Source organism: Podarcis tiliguerta (genome assembly GCF_965153285.1).
Source record: "Podarcis tiliguerta genome assembly, chromosome: 14".
In the NCBI taxonomy this organism is placed as follows: domain Eukaryota; kingdom Metazoa; phylum Chordata; class Lepidosauria; order Squamata; family Lacertidae; genus Podarcis; species Podarcis tiliguerta.
Window position 1 is genome coordinate 39,182,176 of NC_139547.1, and position 23,522 is coordinate 39,205,697.

General features: G+C 46.1%; 1 protein-coding gene across 1 annotated transcript in view; it reads right to left on the reverse strand.

The window, feature by feature from the left end:
* The window catches only part of LOC310664314 (uncharacterized protein), a 110,597-nt gene that overhangs the window by 63,660 nt on the left and 23,415 nt on the right, over positions 1-23,522 (reverse strand). Inside the window, exons 9-22 of the mRNA XM_083413272.1 lie at positions 22,390-22,493; positions 21,305-21,470; positions 19,890-20,072; positions 19,207-19,359; positions 18,792-18,936; positions 17,033-17,191; positions 13,267-13,385; positions 12,292-12,540; positions 9,347-9,502; positions 7,894-8,078; positions 5,987-6,169; positions 5,439-5,530; positions 2,648-2,820; positions 360-519 (exon numbers count right to left, since the gene is read on the reverse strand). Coding sequence (XP_083269398.1) covers positions 360-519; positions 2,648-2,820; positions 5,439-5,530; positions 5,987-6,169; positions 7,894-8,078; positions 9,347-9,502; positions 12,292-12,540; positions 13,267-13,385; positions 17,033-17,191; positions 18,792-18,936; positions 19,207-19,359; positions 19,890-20,072; positions 21,305-21,470; positions 22,390-22,493 — 2,227 coding nt within the window. The remainder of the gene's footprint in view (positions 1-359; positions 520-2,647; positions 2,821-5,438; positions 5,531-5,986; positions 6,170-7,893; positions 8,079-9,346; positions 9,503-12,291; positions 12,541-13,266; positions 13,386-17,032; positions 17,192-18,791; positions 18,937-19,206; positions 19,360-19,889; positions 20,073-21,304; positions 21,471-22,389; positions 22,494-23,522) is intronic.

Consider the following 23,522-nt stretch of genomic DNA (forward strand, 5'->3'; position numbering starts at 1 on the left):
GTGGATGTATGATTTTTGTGGTTCATGCTGTGGCCACAGACATGTGATCTGACAGTGAGTTTGGAGTAGCCCAATGCAAAAATCCTGAGGATCCATGCGGATCCGTGCTTTGTAATCACGTTCTAAGTGGGGAGGGAAGGAAAAGCACTCAAGGGACAAGGAGCACGCATGGGGTGTGTGGAGAAGGATGCTGCTAATAATGCTATTTAGCGAGCTGAGTGGGGAGGTAAAATTCACGACCTCTACTCCTAGTGAGCGACCTAAGCCTTACATATACCATACTCCTCTCACAAAGGGGAGACAACACATTTTAAAATGGAAGTCAACAGCCTTTTAAGGGGTGGTGGTGAGAATCTTACCATTCACTTGCATTTTTTTCTTGGGGTGGATAAATTCAATTCTGAATTTCTTTTGAGGGATATTCAAATGGAAGTTGATAGCAATCTCCCTTTTCAATTCTGATTTTGGAGTCCCTATGAAGAAATGCAGGCCAGCTTCACTTGGGATCCAGGAACCTTTCTGGGTAGAAAAAGAAGAACTACAATTACCACTACAGCTCTTACTAGTAACACCTGCAGTAGAACTGTTGGGAGTTGGGTACATGGGCAGTTCTTGCACACCTGTGGCTAACTTGCTCTTTCTGGATTATAGGGGAGGGGTGAGGAATCTGTGGCCCTCCAGATGGCTAACTTAAGCCCATTAACTTCAATGAGTTTATTCTGAGTAGAACATAGTCAGATACAGCTCACTGTCTGGTCATTCCAGCAACAAGATATTGTTTGAGCCCTTTTTATGTATGGAGGGGAATATTGTATCTGTATTATGGGAAGGAAGCAATGCATTGGTGATGTGCATGCATCAGCTTTGTTGAGAGAAAATGTGCCTGGTTAAGTGGAGCCTGTGGTGGTGGTGGGGAGAGGTGAGGGGTGCTGCCCTCCCCAAGGTTATGGGGCTCTAGAGAAGGAGAGAGGTCAGGCACCTGATCTGCTATTAATTCAAGCTGGGGTTTGCCAAATAATTTTCCCTAAGGAATTAGAAATTGCCAATTTTATCTGCAGGAGTTTCAGAAAGATTCATTGTCGAAGCAAACTTTTCCCCGGTAGTTGTGTGTATGGTGTGGTTGCAATTGTTTTGTATGTGATTTTGTAAACTTCCATTAGTATAATATAGAGATACTATCTGGACGTTTTTGGATCCGTTTGTGGTGTAAACTAACTTTGGTCTGATCCAGCAGGCTGCGTCTTAACGCCTTATCTTCATTGCCTGTGTTATGGCGTTAGCAAAAGCATTGTGCTCTTTGTGAGACAATCATAAAACACAATATATAAATAGGCTATCCTATGAAGCTGCAGTTATGATAGGTAGGTAGCGTTGCCATATTTCAAACTGTGAAAATCCGGATGGAAAAGTTGCTGAGCTTTCTTGGGCAAAAGTGCATTTTTATTTTTATTTTGCCATTTTTGAGCTATTTTTTTCAAAAATTGGCAAAAACAGCGCTGCCAACATGGGCTGCCATATGTCCTGATTTTACCATGCATTTGCTCGATTTCTGCCCAGACACTGCTAGACACAGTTGGATTCCGGATATGTCTGGGAAATCCTGGATGTATGGCAACTCTGTAGGTATGCATCTTTCTAATAGTCTCCTGCAAACATATGGGTGGTTGTTTTAGTAATTAGTTGCGCTGAGGTCCAGCTCTGAGGGCCTTCTGGCGGTTCCTTCACTGCGAGAAGTGAGGTTACAGGGAACCAGGCAGAGGGCCTTCTCGGTAGTGGTGCCTGCCCTGTGGAACACCCTGTTAGGATATTTCCGTTCCAACTTAAAAGGGAGCAGGCTTTGAGTCACAGAGTCTGCGTATTTCCTGTTTCACAGGATGTTTCTGTTGTGTCTTTGTTTTCATCTCTCTCTCTGCCGGAACTCTGAAGCAGGCAGTCATGTTTTTCTTTGTTCTGATCAACGCAGAAAGAAACTTGTAAATAATGCTCTCCTGAGTGCATCTTTCGCTGTGCATTATCTGCTGATAGAGCATGCACGGCTTTGGAATGTGGGAAGCTATTTCTGGAGCTCGTGTCGCTAATTGCTGATACTGCGTGTCTACGGGAGATCGATGGACGTCCGGAGACGACGTGGAGTCATGATGGACTTTGTCTCCCTGGCAGTATCCCAACACACCCTCCCATCAGATGTCAAGGAAATAAACAGCTATCTGACTTTTAAAAGACAACTGAAGGTGGCCCTGTTTAGGGAAGTTTTTAATGTCTGACGCTGCATTGTTTTTAATATTCGGTTGGAAGCCACCCAGAGTGGCTGGGGAAGCCCAGCCAGATGGGCGGGGTATAAATAATAAATTATTATATAGTTGGGATTTATTTATAAACAGCACTTTCCTTTCAAGTTCTATGGGGCATTATATTGTAGCTTTATATCAGGGCCGCTACGGCAAGGGGGGGGGGGTGTCCCCTGCCTCTACTCCCCTCCCCCACTTTGCCAATTCTCAAGGACACAGGCCCTTCTTCTCTGCTGTTGCCACTACATTCTGCCCTATCTAATCGCACCAGTGAAAACATGCGCTGGCCCTTGCAGCCTGATCATTGCATGTAGAAGGAATGAGTAATACATATCCAGATTGAAGGGCAGTGTCTGAACCTGAGAAATATAATTATATGCAGCTTTCATTAAGTACTGGTACAGGCTTCGGTCTTGCTTCTTTAATGTTATGGCAAATTTTGCTAGTCCAGGAAACGGAAGAATGAAACCGCTGGTCTCATCGTCAGGGGTAGAGATCTTGGAGCACAGTTGCCAGCCCAATGCCTTTGACACTGGTTGAAAGGGGGGGGGGAGGGTGGGTGGGTAAAAGGAAGAGAATCCAAGAAAGGAGAAAGGTGTTTTTAGGAAACTGCATTGTCAACCAATCAGTCATTTAATAATAATAATAATAATAATAATAAAAATAATAAAAAAATGTTATTTATATCCCGCCCTCCCCTCTGAGCCAAGCCAGGCTCAGAGAGGCTAACAACAATAAAAGTAACACAGCATTCTAAAATCAATTCAAAATCAAATTAATGGCAACAATTGGGCTAGAGTTCTGTGAGGATTACCAAGGCTGTGCCTTGCTGGCCCTGCAGAAAGATGTCAAGTCCCGCATTTAAATCATTTCACATTTAAATCATTTTATGTACTCTCCAATGAAGACTTATCCAGCCCTAGCTCATGCAGTTTTTTCCTTTGCCACCTTTGTCATCACTGCTTAGGTGCCACCTTCAAAAATAAAAGTTCTGGTGCTTATCTGGCACCTTCCAGTACAAAGAATTAATCTGGCTAATTTGTCATGTTCCGGTCTTCTATCAGAACATTAGAAGAGGCCCCCTGGATCAGGCCAGAGCCAATGTAGTGCAGCATCCTGGAGTGGCCAACCGAATGTCTTGTCAGCATTGCCCTTGAGCCAGTGTCACCAACTGGACTCATCCACTCAGCCCCGACTGGGCTAGGCGAGCTGGGTAGCACTTCCAGAAGACCACCTTTCTCACAGGAACAGGGCTAAGTGCTATGGACTCACAACTCAGAGCTGTGAGCACCGCAAATCACTCCACCAAGAAGACAGTCGTTGTACAGCAGAGTACAGCAGAGCATAAACCACTCGGACAACAGCGCTGAAGAATATCTTCTTTTATTCACTAACAGCTACTGTACTATACAAATTATATACAAATGGAGATGCTGGAGTGCACTGAGTGTTTCAGCTGCTTCCTGCAGCGACCTTATCTACACAGAGATAACACTCAGTCTTTTCGACACACAGACTGACTCACTCCCTGACTCTCTCACTGACCGACTCTCTCTTTCACTGACCGACTCACTCACTGACTGTGGTGCTGGAGCAGAATATGTAGATATCAGAACACGCCTCCTCCTCTCTGCAGAATCAGCAGACTGCTCAGGAGATTCTTGGGTATGGGAGGGGTGAAATCTCCTCATGTCTAGGGTGAGCCCACAAGCAAAACCTGAGCCCTAAAGTACCCTCTCCACTTTTGATTCCCAGTAGCTGGCCTTGAGAGGCATACTGTCTCTGACTATGCAGGTAGAACACAGCCACAGGGTTAGCAGCTCACCCTCCATGATTCCTTTCACACTTTCATCCTGTACAGGTCTTACTGCTTTCCTGGTTTACGGTCTTCAAACAAAAACATCTTGGAGGTCCTGGGCCACAGGGAGGTTAGGCTGGCCTCAACCAGAGCCAGAGCTTTTTTGACTGTGGCTCCAATTTGGTGGAATGCTCTGTCACAAGAGACTAGGGCCCTGCGGGACTTGACATCTTTCCGCAGGGCCTGCAAGACAGAGCTGCTCCACCAGGCCTTTAGTCAGGGCACAGCCTGACCCCCTCCTTTGGTAATCCTCACAGAACTCTAGCCCAATGGTTGCCATGAATTTGATTCTGAATTGATTTTAGAACGCTGTGTTACTTTTACTGTTGTTAGGCGCTTTGAGCCTGGCTTCAGCTGGGGAGGGCGGAATAGAAATAAAAATTAATAATAATAACAACAACAACAACTTGTTTTTAATCTTCTCATATATTTTGTTATGGTTGCCTATTTCCATTCATTTTGTGCCACTCAGGACACATTTTTTAATGGAAATATGGGGTGTAAACTTGATAAAGAAAAAGATGAAGCTGGTAAAGGGAATTAAAAAGGTAAAGGTACCCCTGCCCGTACGGGCCAGTCTTGACAGACTCTAGGGTTGTGCGCTCATCTCACTCTAGAGGCCGGGAGCCAGTGCTGTCCGGAGACACTTCCGGGTCATGTGTCCAGCGTGACAAGCTGCATCTGGCGAGCCAGCGCAGCACACGGAAACGCCGTTTACCTTCCCGCTGGTAAGCGGTCCCTATTTATCTACTTGCACCTGGGGGTGCTTTCTAACTGCTAGGTTGGCAGGCGCTGGGACCGAACGACGGGAGCGCACCCCGCCGCGGGGATTCAAACCACCGACCTTTCGATCGGCAAGTCCTAGGTGCTGAGGCTTTTACCCGCAGCGCCACCTGGGTCCCTCCTGGTAAAGGGAATTAGCAGGAGGGAATTGGTTCAGAGGATGCCTGGATAGCTCAGTTGGTAGAGCATGTGACTCTTAATCTCAGGGTTGCCACACATTGGGCAAAGGACTCCTGCATTGCAAGGGGTTGGGCTAGATGATCCTCATGGTCCCTTTCAACACTATGCTTTCTAAACTGCATTCATCTCAGGCGTCAGTTGGCCGTAAATCTGTATTCATTATTCCTCATACACACCCTCTGCTGCTAACCCTTGTTTGCAGAACTTCCATTTTCTGCAAGCAAAATTTGGGGGGACGTTTAGCTCCTAAAGGAACGTGCTCCCAACGATAGTTAAGAGCAAGGTGACAACTGGTTGCTATATATTAGACGTAAATGATAAAAACCTACTTTCCTCACTTGTGCATGATTTAGTCTCACTATGGCTTGGGAAACCATGAGCGGTTTCCATTTCATCCATGGTCATCGCATACAGTTCAGAGCTGTAAAAAAGAAGCAAAGACAGCACAATTCAATCCAAGGAAGACAACATCATGTGGTTATTATTATTATTATTATTATTATTATTATTATTTACAATGGATTTAAGGAAGGGACAAGAGTTCAGAGGTAGGGCATATGATTTGTATGCAAAAGATCTCAGGTTTGATCCCCAGTTTTAAGAAAAACTAATTTGAAAACAAGAATGGGAAAGAGTGAACTAGGATGGTTGCACTCGTGGAATCTCCAAGCCAGCACTTGGAGTGAAGACCAGAAACATGTTGCAATTAGGGCATCCATTAATTAATTTTCCAAAGTTTTCTAGCCTCCACTGGGGGGTGGGGGGGACCATGCAGAACTCAAATGCAGATATTTGCATGGGAAAGAAAAAAGCATTTAAGAACATTATCATTCAGATTCTTGAACATGAGGACATGGGCATTACTGGTGGACTTTACCTGAAATAAACCATCTCCATAGATTCTTCGGGAGTGTTCAGAAAAACCTTAACCTCTTTCCCTTTTTTCACTTGGACCCCTCCATCAAGGCTGGCTGACGACCTTAATCCAGTTGACCAGCTCAAGCCAGTTTCCCCCAGAGTTCCCACAGTTCCCATTTGGGCAGAAATCTGAAAGACAGCACTACCAAGAAGCACAGGGAGAAACAGGTTGCATGGTCAAGAGCGACATTTTTGTTTTAGGGCTGCATCTGCCCGCTATTCCCTCCTCCCAACATGGGGGAAATCACCCCGTGAGGACTGAGTATGCTCAGCAAGCACAGTGTGCTGACAAAGTGTTGGAGATGAAAAGGGAAGAGGAGAAATGGAATGGTGTTTCTGAGACCCTGGAAAGAAGCACTTGACGAAGCAGGGCCCCACTTTTAATGTATGGTAGCAGAATGGATAGAGTTTGCTCCTTGGTTGTGAGCACAGGGGTGTTTTCATCTGCGAAATCCTAGAGGGTATGCTGGTGGACTACCTCTGTAAAAAGTTAGGGCATTGGTTGGTAGGATCAGGTCCAAGGTGCTGGTTTTAACCTTTAAAGCCCTATACGGCCTAGGACCCTTGTACCTACGGGACCGCCTCTCCTGGTATGTCCCATGGAGGGTCCTAAAGCCCTATACGGCCTAGGACCCTTGTACCTACGGGACCGCCTCTCCTGGTATGTCCCACGGAGGACCTTACAGTCTTCAAACTAAAACATCTTGGAGATCCTGGGCCACAGGGGGGTTAGGCTGGCCTCAACCAGAGCCAGGGCTTTTTCGGCTGTGGCCCCGATCTGGTGGAACGCTCTGTCACAAGAGACTAGGGCCCTGTGGGAGTTGACATCTTTCCGCAGGGCCTGTAAGACAGAGCTGTTCCACCAGGCCTTTGGCCAAGGCACAGTCTGACCCCTTCCTTTGGTAATCCTCACAGAACTCTAGCCCAATGGTTGCCATTAATTTGATTTTGAATTGATTTTAAAATGAATTGATTTTAGAATGTTGTGTTACTTTTATTGTTGTTAGCCACTCTGAGCCCGGCTTCGGCTGAGATATAAATAAGATATAAATAAAATTATTTTATTATTACCAGATTCTGCCTCTGGACATTACCAGAGACAGCCATGTATATCAACAGGTAAAATCAAGTGTCAGGGACTGGCTGGAGGCAGAGGAGTGGTGAGAGGCACCAGCTGGGGAAACCCCTAGGGAAGCCCTGAAGGAAAAAGGCTGGGAGCCAGGGGATTGGTGGTGGGACGATGATGAGTGGTCAGAGGGAGAAGAGGGAGGAGACTGGGAGGAGGAGGTGTTGGAAGCAGAAGAGGCAACAGGGTTTAGTGAGCAGGAAGGCGCTAGGGCAGAGAGCAGTACAGATTCAGAGGCAGAAGCAGAGGCTGGAGAGGAAGAGGGCCAAGAGGCAATGATGAGGCAGGCTGCTGAAGAAGCCAGGGGGTCTTGCTCTCCTGCTGTGACCTGCTACCATCCTCCCTTGTCTCCCAGGACCAGAAGAGGCACGAAGAGGGAGGAGCAGAGACAGACAAGGCGACGGAATCTCAGATTGCTTGAGAGGGACCTGCAGGAGGAGGAGACTTAGGGAAATGTGGGAAGGTGGGGGCCTTTAGTCTGTACTTACAGAGGTGAGATCTACCCTAGGGGATGAGTCGCTTTGCTCACGAGGCCTGGCCTCCTGAGCTGTCTTGTTTCTTTCAATGAAGAGTTAACTTCACAGATGTTGTTTGCGTTATGGCTGCCTGCCCCCGAAACCCACTCCTGGCATCAAGACAGAGGAAATCAAAGTGGTTCCCTAGCCTTTTACAGGCCTTGATCACGGGTCTGCTTCAAAAGCTCCTGGCAAAAAAAGAGCGCTTTCAAGGCAGGTGTATACCTTGGCTTGATATAGCCGTTGACGAAAAAATTGCTCCGTTGTCTAAAGTCCATATTGCCTTGGATTGCTGCACTGACTGCTGCGGAGGCATTTAAAGCCAGGAGGACGGGCAAACCCGAGATTGCTGGGAACAGCAGTTCCTCTGTGGCCAAACTCAACCTCTTGTTGAACTGGACTTCTTGCCCCTGTTGGAAATGGTTAAATAAAAACATAAAATGGTAGTGCAATCATATTCATGATGGCTAAGCACTTGTTTATTGGCACAATTACCATCGCCAGTGCTGGCACCGTACAACAGCAAGCCAACAAATGCTTTGGGCCCTACAGGACTATAGTTACATAGACCAGGAATAGGCAAACTGGCCCTCCAGATGTTTTGGGACTACAACTCCCATCATCCCTAGCTAACAGGACCAGTGGTCAGGGATGATGGGAGTTGTAGTCCCAAAACATCTGGAGGGCCGAGTTTGCCTATGCCTGACATAGACATTTATTGCTCACCTTTCCTTCAAGGCAGCATGCATGGCTCTTCAACTAGTGGTGCTGTCAGAGCAGGATATGGGGGCAGATGTTCAGGACCCACACAGCAAAATGGCAGATAGGTTCCCAAATGCAGCAAGATGGGCTTACTACATTCTGACATAATCTAAAGAGCCCCTCCCCACCAAAAGACCATCAAGTCCAGTGCTCTATCCCCCTCTCATTGTGTTTTTAAAACTATCCTGTGAGGTAGGGTAGACAGAGATTATGACTGGCTCAGTTCCACTGAATGTCAAGGCTGAGTGGGGATTCAAATCTGGGCTTTCCTGTTTCCAGTATGGACACTCAAACCCAGGTTCGCATAACCTCTTGCCCTGCAGTTGTTATCGGGCTTCACTTCCCACCGTCTCTGACAGAAGCACTGGTTCCAGGGGGCTGAGGCACTGTGGGCCCCCTCAGTAGGTATTTTTAGGGGGCCTGGTCTCCCGATTGTTGGAGCAACATCAGGACATTGTGTGACACCATGTGTGCAACATTGCAATGTTGCAGATGTGATGTTGGGCTGCCTCAATGCGCTTCAGAAAATGGCACCTCTGGTCTGAGCATAGGCCATGCTGGATGGATTTGGATTTGGATTTGATATCCCGCTTTATCACTACCCGAAGGAGTCTCAAAGCGGCCAACATTCTCTTTTCCCTTCCTCCCCCACAACAAACACTCTGTGAGGTGAGTGGGGCTGAGAGACTTCAAAGAAGTGTGACTAGCCCAAGGTCACCCAGCAGCTGCATGTGGAGGAGCAGAGACGCGAACTCGGTTCCCCAGATTACGAGTCTACCGCTCTTAACCACTACACCACACTGGCTCTCCATGGATGGAGCTGGTGGGATGGTTGGAGCTGGTGGAAGCTGGAGTCAAACATCAATGAAAGCACCAGGCCCCACCAGCCTGCTCCGACCATTCACGATTCCCTTACCTTTAGCAGTTTTACCACTAGTTCCACAAGGTTCAGGTAATAGAGTTTTGCTTGACTTCTCAGATCCCCGCAGTCCAAAACAGCAAGCTCATTCCCAAAGACCTTTATGCTCAGACTACATTTTGGTTTCTTCTTCTTTCCCATCCTTTTGGTGAACTGATGCAGAGGGAAAGAGAAAAGGGGGTGGGGAGTGGTACGTGTGAAGCAACTACATCAAATAGTGGATAATAATGCATATGCAAAGGGCCAGAGATCTCGGAATGAGGACTCCGTGTCAGGGCTGAGCCAAAGGCAAGTATCAAGAGGGAGCAAGGAACTAGAACCAAGGAATAGCCTAAAAACACACCAGTTAGGAAACTGTCATTACTCAGGAAGAGCCCTTGCTACCTGTATTGCCTCAGTCCAAGAATGACTCAGAGGATTTCCAGCTCAGAAGCCCTACAACCAGAGTCTCCCTTGTTTTCTCAGAGTAAACAACTGCTAAATCAGGCTGTGGCCTTTAATACGAAGAACTTCCTCTCCACAAGGGCAGAACAAGCCCTGGAGACAAAGCTCAGTGTGAGAAGGAGTGTTGCTGAAGCAATATGTGAAGCATACTCCCATAACGTCCAACCAACCCCCAAAAATGCTCACTAATGGTTCCTTGTCATCCTCAAAAAAGGTGACAGGTGAGATGCCACAGGGTTCCGTTCTGGGCCTGTTGTTATTCAACGTCTTTATAAACAACTTGGGTGAAGGAATTGAGGGGCTGCTCATCAAATTTACAGAGGACACCAAACTGGGAAGGGTAACTAATGCTGCAGAAGACTGAATCGAGATTCAAGATGACCTTAAAAGATTAGAGAACTAGACCCAAGCTAACAAAATGAATTTCAGTAGAGACAAATGTAAGGTTCTGCACTTAGGCAGGAATAACCAGCAGCACAAAAATGCATCAACAGAAGTATTGTGTCCAGATCAAGGGAAGTAATAGGACCACTCTATTCTGCCTTGGTCAGATCCCATCTCAAGTACTGTGTCCAGTTCTGGGCACCATAATTTAAGAAGCATATGGACAAGCTGGAATGTGTGCAGATGAGGACGACCAAGATGGAACCAAGCCTTATGAGGAGTGGTTGAGGGAGTTGGATACATTTAGCCTGGAAAAGAGGAGATTGAGAGGAGATATGATAGCCATCTTGAAATATCTAAAGGGCTGTCCCATGGAAGATGGAGCAAGCTTGTTTTCTCCTGCTCTGGAGGGTAGGACTCAAACAAATGGCTTCAAGTTGCAAGAAAGGAGATTCCTACTCAACATCAAGAAGGACTTGCTGAGAGTAAGAGCTGTTTGGCATTGGAACAGACTCCCTTGGAAGGTGGTAGACTTTTCAATCTTGGGGGTTTCTAGGCAGAGGTTGGATGGCCATTTGTTATGGATATTTTAGCAAAGATTCCTGCATTTCAGGGAGATGGACTAGATGACCCTTGGGGTCCCTTTCAACTCTCCACTTCTGTGATTCTATGAATATATTCAGCCCAAACTGTCAAAGGAGCTGTCCAAGGTGCCCCCATTTCTAATGATGTTAGAATTTGCAATAAAACACAATGGAACATTGTGCTGTCTTGCCTTCCTCTGACTCAGAGGACTCCAGCTCAAAATGCCTGAGTGCAACCAGAATCTCTCTCACTATGTCCGAACAAACAGTTGCTACACCAGGCTGGACCCCTTTAAATGAAGAGCTTCCTCTCTGCAAAAATGGATCTAGCCAAGAACACAGAACTGCAGCTTTTATTTAAAGCTCAGCCTGAGAATGTCTGTTGCTGATGCAATAGTGGTACCTCGGGTTACATACGCCTCGGGTTACATAAACGTCTGGTTACAGACTCCGCTAACCCAGAAATAGTACCTCAGGTTAAGAACTTGGCTTCAGGACGAGAACAGAAATCGTGCTCCGGCAGCGTAGTGGCAGCAGGAGGCCCCATTAGCTAAAGTGGTGCTTCAGGTTAAGAACAGTTTCAGGTTAAGAACGGACCTCCGAAATGAATTAAGTACTTAACCCAAGGTACCACTGTATTTGAACTTAGAATACCGTATTTTTCGCCCTATTGGACGCACCGGCCCATAGGACGCACCTAGTTTTCGGGGGGGGGGATCAAGGAAAAAAATATGACCCCCCCCCGCAGCTCTGGGAGCAGCGGACAGGCTGCATGCAGCCTGTGTGCTACTCCAAGACCTTCTCCCTGCTTTTGCGGGAGGTGGCGGAATTCCCCCACCTCCCACAAAAGCCCACAGGAGCCGTGCGCGACTCCTACCGGCTTTTCGACCAGGAGGGAAAAGGGACTGCACGCAGCCTGTGTGCTACTCCAAGACCTTCTCCCTGCTTTTGCGGGAGGTGGGGGAATTCCCCCATATCAAGCAAAAGCCCACAGGAGGGAGAAGGGACGGATTCGGCCGGTCAGTCCCTTCTCCCTCCTCAGGGAAAAGCCCCCAAGAGCGGCACACTCTTTAAAGGCTGCGTGGCTCCTACGGGCTTTTCTACGAGGTGGGGGAATTCCCCCATCTCTCCCGCAAAAGCCCACAGGAGGGTTGGAAAGTAGCGGGATGGCGTTGCACGCCTTCCCGCTGCCCCCCATCCTCTGGGGCTGGCCATGGGGGAAGCGCTGCTTTCCCCACCACCAGCCTCAAAGACCAGACTCTCCTGGCTTCAGCGGAAGCAACGCAAAGCCTCCGGAGCGCAGGCTTCGGAGGCTTTGCGTTGCTATTGCTGAAGCCAAGGAGCCTGCATTCGCCCCTTAAGACGCACACACATTTCCCCTTCATTTTTGGAGGGGGAAAAGTGCGTCTTATAGGGCGAAAAATACGGCATGTTCAGTTTGAATCTTGTGTGGAGCTGTCCGACGTATCATTGTTTCTACTGAGGTTAGCACTCACAACAGAACACTATGGATTCCACATATTAAGTTACCTTTTTGGCTAACTCACTCATCTTATTGTACTGCCCACTTGGGCACTTCTGCTTTTCCTTTCTTGCGCTTGGCTTTCTTTCTTTAGATGACGGATCGTTTCTCTCAAATGTTGGTTTATTCAGAGAAGTCTTGCGTCCTGTCTCAATGGGAGGTTCTGCCTTGTGGAATCTCCCTTTGGCATCTTCAGCTGGATGGAGGCCAAATAACTTTTGCACGATATCTTCCATGTTCCCTAACCTTATGGCAATCTAAGAAACGACAGATGGTATTTAGAAGGCCATTGATAAGAACATCCCTGCACATTAGCACAAAAGGAAATGCAATATAGCTTACTGGGTGATCCTGGTCCAGTTATTTCTCTCCTAATACAGGCAACTCCCTTTTTATGCAGCAGTTGCATTCTGGGCATTTGCACATGTCGGTGGAGTGTGCATAAGACCGCCCTTCCCTATTACACCCCGTTATGTCCTGCCCCTGTTACGCCCTCTTCTGGGTTCAAAACGAACCACGCATCAGTGGTCCCACATCAATTGAACACATGCAAAAAGGGGGGGGGGGAGAGAACATGTGCAAAATGATTGCTCCCTGTATATATTTTCCTAAGGGTGTTGTCATGCTGCAGTTCATGTGGCCAACAACAGATGGCGCTACAAATTATACTGGGATTACAAACTGGGCTCTCACAGCTGCTGGGCCATCACAGCAGCATTGGATGGTGGGGAGAAGGGAACTGGAGATGTTTAAACAGATGAATTTTCTTTTCATAACCAACCACTTATTTGCTAATGTTTTATTGATGTTTTAAATTCCGTTTTATGTATAATTGTCTGGTTTTATTTATATTCGGATATATTTTATGGAAGTGCAAATTGCGAACATTTAAATCTGTCAATAAAAACAAACTATAAACAAATCCTATTCACACAAACTGCTCACAGAATTTAGCTATCAGTATGTTTCGGAGGGGAACTTGCCTCCAGGAGATTGATAGCCCGTCCCAGTGCATGGATGGTCAAATTCATTGCTATTGAGCGTGGGATGAAAGACTCTGGTGAAAAGATGAGCTGGGCCTCGACGTTTGTGCTTGCAGCTGCTGCAAAGTGAAAATGTCAAGATACCTGGTCAGTCAAAAGTTTTGTCACAGTTTGGTTGAGGTGGTTGGCTGTACCCATGGGCTGTCCCACTACAAGGCTGCAGAGTGCCTATTCTTTTCTTCATTTGCTGGCTTGGGATAGCTCAGTTGGTAGAGCAAGAGACTCTTAATCTCAGGGTTGTGGGTTTGAATCCCAAGTTGGGTGAAAGATTCATGCATTGCAGGGGGTTGGGACTACATCACCCTTGGGGTCTCTTCCAACTCTACACATCTATGATTCTATTATTCGGATGCTGCTTTAGCCACAAAAACAAAGTTGTGCAAAAATGTTCTAACATGTGTAACCACAGTCCGTCAGTAAAGCAGAATAAGTGCTATGTGAGCTAAATCTTAGAGCAAACAACTATTCCAGTAACCTGCTGAAATATTGCTTTGAGCTTTTTGTAATTTTTCACTATGTTTGAGGAAGTTAATAATTGTTTCTGTGTGACATTTACTGTACAAATATTATACGAAAATAAAATAAAATTGTCCAGTAGCACCTTAGAGACCAACTAAGTTTGTTCTTGGTATAAGCTTTTGTGTGCATGCACACTTCTTCAGATACGAAGAAGGGCCAGCAGTGCCCTTCAGCTCTCTCTATTGGACAAACAGGCCAAACCCTACGCCAAAGGATAAATGGACACAAATCTGACACCAGGAATCACAAAACAGAGAAGCCAGTAGGAGAACAGTCTCCCAGGACATTCAATATAGGATCTCAAAGCTGCTGTCTTATTACAAAAGAATATCAGAAATAAACTTGAAAGAGAAGTTGCTGAATTACAACCTACCACTAAACTGAAAGGGACGCAGGTGGCACTGTGGGTTAAACCACAGAGCCTAGGACTTGCCGCTCAGAAGGTCGGCGGTTCGAATCCCTGCAACGGGGTGAGCTCCCGTTGCTCGGTCCCTGCTCCTGCCAACCTAGTAGTTCGAAAGCACGTCAAAGTGCAAGTAGATAAATAGGTACCACTCCGGCGGGAAGGTAAACAGCGTTTCCGTGTGCTGCTCTGGTTCTCCAGAAGCGGCTTAGTCTTGCTGGCCACATGACCCGGAAGCTGTACGACGGCTCCCTTGGCCAATAAAGCGAGATGAGCGCCGCAACCCCAGAGTCGGCCACGACTGGACCTAATGTTCAGGGGTCCCTTTACCTTTACCTTACTAAACTGAAAACTATGGAGAGACGTGGTCTGAATAGAAATATTGGATTCTTGTCTCATTACATATGCTAAAGCTATTTTTGGTCATCTGCATACTATCCCTTGCTTTTTCCTGTAGGGCTAATTGCAGTCATTAACAGCCGTCAACAGGTTTACCATACCCATTGAGCCATCACCCATCTCCTACTACCCTTCTGAGAAAACCCCACCCCACCCTCCCACTATATATAAGGGTCTGGTGACTTCTGTTTCAGTGTATCTGAAGAAGTGTGCATGCATACAAAAACTTATACCCAGAACAAACCTAGCTGGTCTCTAAGGTGCATCAGACCAACACGGTTACCTACCTGAATCAAATATTATACACTTTGTTTCATGCTCAGAAGACTCGTTGGTCACAAACGTGTTAAGGGACCTGTCCCTGGCACACTTTTGAATAAAGAAGCGCTTCAGGAATGTGATGCAATAAAATAAAATAACATTGTATTGCGGTTTGATTTCCACAACACTTTGTACAGGGAAAGCCAGAGGTTTTCTACATAGATCCAGAAGCAAGAATTGGCAGGTGGGCCACTGTGTCTTACTGGGAGAGAGACAGGGAGCACTGGTTCGGCTTCACCAGTGCATCTGCAACACACTGATCTCTCCACTGCTTTGCCCCTTCCCCTCCTGGTAGGCATAAGCGACTCACCTGCCAGGGAGCTAGCAAAGCAGGTCTGTCTCACCTGTCATCTTCTTCCAGGACACATTCCAGCCTTGCAGTCAATAAGGGTTTGGGGTGGGGCTGTTGCATAGCTTTCAACTTTTCCCTTTTCATGCATGGAATCCTATTCGGAATAAGGGAATTTCCCTTAAAAAAAGGCAAACGTTGACAGCTATGGGCTGTTGAGTGAGGGGCACAGCCTGGAGGCACTAGAATTGGGAAGAAAGTTAGGCCTACCCACAGGCTTGTTTTCATTGTGGAGGGATTTATTTTGTATCCTAATGGGTCTGGGGGTTGAGCTGAACTGTTCAGCTCAGTGATGAGGTTGTTGGCCAACAAAAGAACTTGCTTAAGTGTTCAAATCTGCCAAACAAGCCTGGCTTTGTTACTTATAAGAGCTGGCCAAGTACAGGCCATTTGTTGCCATAGGAGCTAATGGTTGGAGACCCTTCTGGGAAAAGAGCGCTTTTTGAGGAGGAAGAAAGTAATCCCCCTTTGGGGAAGGAGGATTACTTTCCCCCTCCATCCTCCCAGCCTATAGAGAGGGCTAATATAGGTTTAGGGACGCGGGTGGCGCTGTGGGTAAAACCTCAGTGCCTAGGACTTGCCGATCGCATGGTCGGCGGTTCGAATCCCCGCGGCGGGGTGCGCTCCCGTCGTTCGGTCCCAGCACCTGCCAACCTAGCAGTTCAAAAGCACTCTTAAGTGCAAGTAGATAAATAGGGACCGCTTACCAGCGGGAAGGTAAACGGCGTTTCCGTGTGCTGCACTGGCTCACCAGATGCAGCTTGTCACGCTGGCCACGTGACCCGGAAGTGTCTGCGGACAGCGCTGGCTCCCGGCCTATAGAGTGAGATGAGCGCACAACCCTAGAGTCTGGCAAGACTGCCCGTACGAGCAGGGGTACCTTTACCTTTAATATAGGTTTATGTGTGAGCAGAGGCTTCAAATAAGAAGCCACATTGAAAATAGAACAACACACAAATTGAGCTGAGACCAAAAGGACTGAGTTGCTCTCTGTTAGGAACTGAAGGTCCTGGAAGTTGCCCTTGATACTTAATGAGGAGCAGAGAAGAAGTGTCTATATTGCAGAACTCTGGGAAGCTTCTGGTTACTTCACTGAAAGGGAAAAGATAAGCCGAATCTTTGGGGTGGGGGAAGCTATGACTGTTTGAAGTGGTATACCACTTATTTAAATGTATAGTGCTGTGCCCTTATGTTTGATCTAGGAATATACTGTGCTGATCTATAACAGTGGGCATCCACAGATTATTTTTTTGTGGGGAGGGGTTAAAGTAAAAAAAGAGGATGATTTCTCACAAATATCTTTTTGTCCAGGCTTTCCCTGATCCTATTTGATGTATTTGTATCTGCAAATTCCTGTTTTATATGCTTTTATATTGGTTTTAGGTTGTACCATTAACAACAACAACATTGTACACTGCTTAGAAATGTTTTAAAAATATGAATGGGTTTATCAATACTCATAAATAAATGGATGCATGAGTTAAATAAATGAATGAATTAAATTAAATTTAGAAATGAGAATAATTGTCTGTACATTTTGCCCTATATCTTAGGTTCTATAAATGCTAGAAGCCTACTATTTTTCAAAATGAGATGATCTGGGGATTATCGTTCATCCAAATGCTTGTGGTCTGATCTATAAAGTTAAAATTGAAGGCGTCATTGATCACTCATTCATTGTGAAGTCCATAAGGTACAGATGTTTAAAAACCTACCTGAGTGGAAGGTAACATCTGAATATGAAGAAAACTTCCATGTCTCCCCCTCAAATTCTTTGTCAATGATGTCATTAGGAAGGGAATTTTTAAGATGCTGCTTCAGCGGGTCATCCGTTTCCAGAAGTTCAGAGAGGTGACGCCAGACAAAGGAACCCACTTAAAATCAAATAAGAGACAGATGTAAACCTAAAGAACAGGTTTGGTTTAGGGAGACATAAGCAAAACCTGCAATGTATTCTCAGATCCTAATTAGGAAACCAGGAAGCTGCTGAATCATTATACTGAATCCTACCATTGTTCCATCCAGCTTAGTATTGCATTGAACCCGCAACCTTCTGCATGCCAAAGCAGATGCCTGACCCACCAAGCTATGGCCTTTCCCTCTCCTTTTGAAGGTTCCACTTCACCCTCCTCCAGGGAGGTCACGTCATACACTCCCTCTTTTCATTTTTCTTCTCCAAGTGATTCTCAACATTCAATGGCTACTGGGCATGCTCAGCTCTCATTGGGCTGCTGCTTCTCCCGCCGCCCAGGGGTGGGCTATTTTTAATTTTTTATTACTTTTGCAAACCTCAGAGTTACTCTGGGCACGCCTATACCTTCATTTTGTTCCTTATTAGTTCCAGCTGGACTACATATCTATTAGTACTCACCAACTGAGTTTTCTATTAGATGTAGTAATCAAGATCTGAACTCCACCATCGACCCAGAGTTCAGGGGCCAGGAGTACGTGTTGTTGTGTTCAGTGGATTACTGGATGCATGAAGCCATCTAGGCCTCTGTCATTTTTTTCACCTCTTCCATCTGACCTTGCACACCCAGAGCTTACCGTCTCTGCCATCCTGCTTCTGTTGAAGCACTGCTAATTCATTTAATTACGTACAGTGCTACCTTGGTTCTTGAACTTAATCCATTCCGGGAGTCCATTCGACTCCCGAAACCATTCGAAAATCAAGGTGTGGTGTAATTGTTCTAGGGGTTGCTTGTGCATAAGCTTGTCCCAACCTCTGGCTGGGTTGCCTGAGTGAACCTTTCCTGTCCGGGCAGCCACTCGCCCGTGACTGTCTCAATCGCTGGCAGAATCTGTCAGTGGGCGTTTCTTAAACTTCATCCAGCAAAGAAGCTCTTTGACGCCAAGTCTCCGCCTACTCTCCCTGCGTGGAAGCCTTCTGCGCTAGGAGGGTGTAGGCAGCGGAGGACCCTTCCTCTCCCCGCTGGTCCCCAGCAAGGAGTCATGGGACCGCCTCGCCGATTCCCCCATCTGCCCCCCTTCTCCACTGGAGCTACGTTGATTCTCTTCCCCAGAAGACGGGCTGCCTCTCCCACTCCCGGGACGCTCTCTGGGATCCCTTTGGAGCTTGCTCTCTCCCTCGGACACTGATGGCAGTTCCCTGACATGTGGCTTCTGATTGGCTGTAGGAGCTTCCTGAAGCCAATCAGAAGCCAAGGAAGCCGCGTTGGATGTTCAGCTTCCGGAAAAGGTTCGCAAACCGGAACACTTACTTCTGGGTTTGCGGCATTCAGGAGCTGATTTGTTTGGGAGCCAAGCCATTCAGGAACCAAGGTAGTTCCTTGTTGCTACAACTCTGGGCCAGCAAGGAGAGAGTCAGTGCAAGAAGCTAGGGGGAAACAGACAGGATCCCTCACCCGAATTGCCCCTCATTTTCAATAAAGTACACAAGAAAAACCCTTCTCAGAATTCCCTTGGGTAGCTGTGACCAGGCTGAGGCTCAATATTTCAATGGTTGCACCTTACCTTGGCTGGATTTCTCCTCCTGCAAAGTCCATTTAACTTGGTGAAATAATTCTTCACTTGGACATTTCATGGCCATGAGATAAGAAGCTATTCTTATTTCTACATCCTCATTGTAGATTTGATACAGACGGACTAATGTAGCATGCTAAAAAGGAAGCAAGCAAGCAAAAGAAACAGTTCAGCTCCTCTGGGGAAGGGCCTTCTCTGTGGCAGCCCCTAAGTTTGGTGAATGCTGAAGATGAACCTCTTTACCTTGGCCTTTGACACCTGAGATGTGTGCGTTTTAGGACCCACCTACCACCATCCCTCTTGACTTGCTGCCCCAACCTGGTTCTCAGCCACATTGCGTACATCTTATTTTACCATGATACAGAGGACAAAAATAGCACAGGAAAGCCAACCGCACGCCACCTACGTTAGCTGCACAAGGAACACGTCGGAAGGCCTCTATGGCAGCCAGTCGGATTTCTGTAGGGTTGCTTTTCAGCATCGCACAGGAACTCAGGATGGGTACAAGACGTGCTGCTGCAAGTCCTGCATTTCCAATTGCTTTTAAAATTAGTTCCCCCTGAAAATGCAAAATGAAGTTGAAATAAAGTGCCTTCTTTTAAAAAATCATTTATATCGCCCTCTCTCTCCCTAAGCAGATCAGAGCATTGCACAGCTAAAACTGTTGTGGTGAACCATGGGTTCCCCCATTTCAATTAGCTGCAGTTTAATTGTACACCTGAAGCCTAAACTGTGTCTAATCTTGCCTACAGTTTATTGTAACAAGCCAGCTTCATACACCGTGGTTTCCAACAAACCATAGTTAAAATTAACCAGAGTTTGTTGGGTTTGGATGATGCTGCAAGCAGCAGTTAAGAATGCAAGAGGAAACCTTGAAAGTCATCTGGACAGAGATACTGGAGGATGAGCGGAAGAATGAAGAACATGAGCCCTGTAGGAGGCCATGGCTTATCATGGCTGCTATCCAAAACGGAACTTCAAAATCTGAATATTCATCTATTTTCAATAGGTGACGTTTCAGTTCCACTAAGACATGCTGATATAGTGAAAACAGAAATTGATCTTTCAAGTTGCTTTGGAATCACCTACCTGGCTGATACCTACTGACTCATTCAAGGTACATTTTCTTCCCAGGTGTCCCTCCAGAATCCTCATAATGCCCCCAACGGCAGGCTCATGGTCACAGTCATTTCTCGTGGAACAGAAGTGATTTACCAGGGCAGTTATTCCTAAAAAGGCACTCTGTCTCCTTCGTGGTGACTGTAGCAGAGGCTGGAAATATGTATAAACACAGGTTTGTGATGACAGTAAATCAGGGATGGGCAGACTTCAGGCTTGTGAAATCTACTTTAATTCAAAACTCAAGGTCCACCGACTGGATCCAGGTATGAAATAATGGCTCAGGGAACAATGCAGAATGAAGGAAAATGGTGCTTCACACCTAGCTCAAGAATTTCATTATGAAAGAAGGACTCAGGTCCACTGTCCCATCACACAATATCCACTCCTGTTTTCTCCCCAGACCTGTCTTCATCTCAGCAGCTGAATCTGTTATTGCTGTTAAGTAATTGGGAGTGAGAACCTACAGTATTGGCGACCCATCACACATCAGCCAGACTACATGGCTGAAGCTGTCCTTTTTGGTTTTCTCTCCACTTCTCATTTTTCAAAGCTTGAGAGTTCAGTTCCCCACATTTCCACAGCAGTTTGTACATTAAAAAAAATTCTCATGGAAATCCATCAGTGTTTTAGTGCGAATTTCTCATAATATACACAACTTTTGCATGGGATTTTGCCTCTAATGTACACATTTTTGCAAAATGCTGCCCCCAATACAATCCTTTGTTGTATGCTGCTTTCACTAATGTGTGCATTTCTATGCACACCTTACACAAGGATATGCATTTCTGTAGATAGGATATAGCTGGAGAAAGCACTTCGAAATTTGGAGAAGTGTGAATTTCAAAAGATGGCTTCGTTTTGGTATGCATATTGTTTCAGAATGTGCAAATCAGGGAGGTCCGCCTTTAAATGTGAAGGTGGATTTGGTTTCTTCCCCATCCCTACACTTGCACCTTGTATAAGGTGCCATGCACATCTGTGACAATCCATCATGACAACCAACCAATGGGAACTGCAACAAAATGCTGCAGGGCGAAGCGCTGCTCTTCAGAACTCCAGCCAAGTGTGAATTAAATCGGTCCACCTTTAAATGCAAATATAACTATATTTCTTCCCCATCCCTATCTTCAGTTATCCACCCAAATTCCAAGACCATAGCCAAGGGTGTATGTCCCATTCCATACACATGTATATGGTGCTTCTACAGAAATAGGGACGATTCATAGAATCACAGAATTGTAGAGCTGGAAGGGGTCACAAGGGAACGCAGGAATCTTTCACCCTATGTAGGGCTCAAACCTGCAACCCTGGGATTAAGAGTCTCATGCTCTACAGACTGAGCTATCCAATTTGACTCAGCTAAATTTCACTTCCGTGCTTACAGCCAGAGCATCAATCATGCCTGCAGTAGGCTCAGGGATGAAGGAGAGGGACCAAAGGAATGATTCCATCTTGTCCTCATCTACGTCTTCAGAGACGATCATCTCTTTCATCAGGACCACACAGGCTTCGGTGGCGCAGGAGGGGAGAGCGTCCACTAGAGGTTGCCTGGAAGGAACCCAAAAAGAAAAGCATATCTGATTTGACCCAAGAGGAATGTTGAAAGTTGCCTTATAATGAGTCCCCACCATTGGTCTATCTAGATCAGTACTGCGCACACGGACTGGCAGCAGTTCTCCAGGGTTTCATGCAAACGTTTCTACCAGCCCTACTTGGAGATACCAGGGATTGAACCTGGAGCTTTTGCAGATGCTCTATGACTGAGCTACAGGATGGAAATAAATATATAGTTTTGAAGTAGCTGTTTTTGCTGCTAGTTGCAGAAACATTGGGCTGCATTCAATTAACTTTTAATCAGAGTAGACACATTGAGATTAATGGACCTAAGAACATCACAACCCTTAATTCCAATGGGTTTACTCTGAATAAAAGTTAGCTGAACAAACCCCATTGGCTGTTATCTTCTTCCTGAAATCTCTAAGGTGGGTGGGTCCCACGGAATGATCATGGTTCTTCCTTGAGAGTGTCACAACTCTTGCTGCTGCTGTTCTTCAACCTCTCCTTCACAGCTTGCATGTTGAGTGGATGAATAATTTTTCAGGCCAATTTTCAGCAACCTAGTGTAGTCCACAAACATCTGGAGGGCAAGCCTCATCCCTCCTGGCCATTGGTCATGTGGACTGGAGCTGATGGGAGTTGCAATCCATCAACACTGAAAGATCACCAGGGTCTTGATGGCTGTGTAAATCATATGCAGTTCGGTGTCCCTTCTTAGATCTTCTTTTTGCCAATGGATAAATGACTGCCTCAGGCAACAGAAAATACTAAATACACAGGGGTGGTACGAGTTGTAGTCAACTGGAGGGCACCAGGGATGGACAGCCTGGGTGAAAGGGGCAGAAAAGCTCTTGGTGTTCAGAGCTGGCAAATCTACCCAGACCAAACAGCCATTTTGAAGCTGTCTTACCAGCTGCCTTGACACTTCGATGAAGATCCCTGCCACAGGCTCAGCAAGGCACCAGCAGAGAGAAGCCGAAGTTCAAACACCAATGCCATGAACAAGTTGGCAGACTAGAAGGAAAGGAGGACAGAAATCTGCTTCACATGTCTGATCAACTGAACTGGTTGTCTTCAGCTCCGAAACCATCACCAAAGCTTTCAGGATCTCTGCCAGAGATGGTGGCATGGATTTTCTTTTATATATATATATATATATATATTATTTGGTTTTACAAATTAAAGGCTACATTCAAAGTCTTAAGTAAAAAAAAGGTAAGTAAACAAAGAATTATGGTGCTGGAGGAGACTCTTGAGAGTCCCATGGACTGCAAGAAGATTAAACCTATCCATTCTTAAGGAAATCAGCCCTGAGTGCTCACTGGAAGGGCAGAACCTGAAGCTGAGGCTCCAATACTTTGGTCACCTCATGAGAAGAGAAGACTCCCTGGAAAAGACCCTGGAAAGATGGAGGGCACAAGGAGAAGGGGACGACAGAGGACAAGATGGTTGGATAGTGTTCTGAAAGCTTCCAGCACGAGTTTGACCAAGCTGCGGGAGGCAGTGGAAGACAGGAGTGCCTGGCGTGCTCTGGTCCATTGGGTCATGAAGAGTCAGACACGACTAAACGACTAAACAACAACAACAAACAAAGATTCACCCGAATCTCTGGACTTCCTCCCACCCTTTCGTGGGTTCCATCTCTAGTCCTTTTCCGCTGCATATTTAAAGTCACTCCCATTTTTTAAGTATCCCATATAACCCTATTTCTTGTTACACTATAAGTGTTATTCAAATCCTGCAAAAGAGTTCAATTGTTTACAGTGGACTCCAAGGTGAATTATGATTTCCCCCCCCCCACCTTGCATGGATTTTCATCTTGTCTGAGTCGGAGGGGCATAGCTTTCAATAGACCTAGATGTTGTTTTGCTACTAGTATGCATCCAGTTATAGGAGATTGTGTTGTGGTGTGCCTATTGTATATATTGGGATATATATTTCTATGGTCCACCTAATCTTGTGATTGTAATTTGTTGTAATTTTTTAATATATTTTAAATTGTTGTGGCTCACCCTAGAACCTTGAGGTGAAGGGCAGACTATT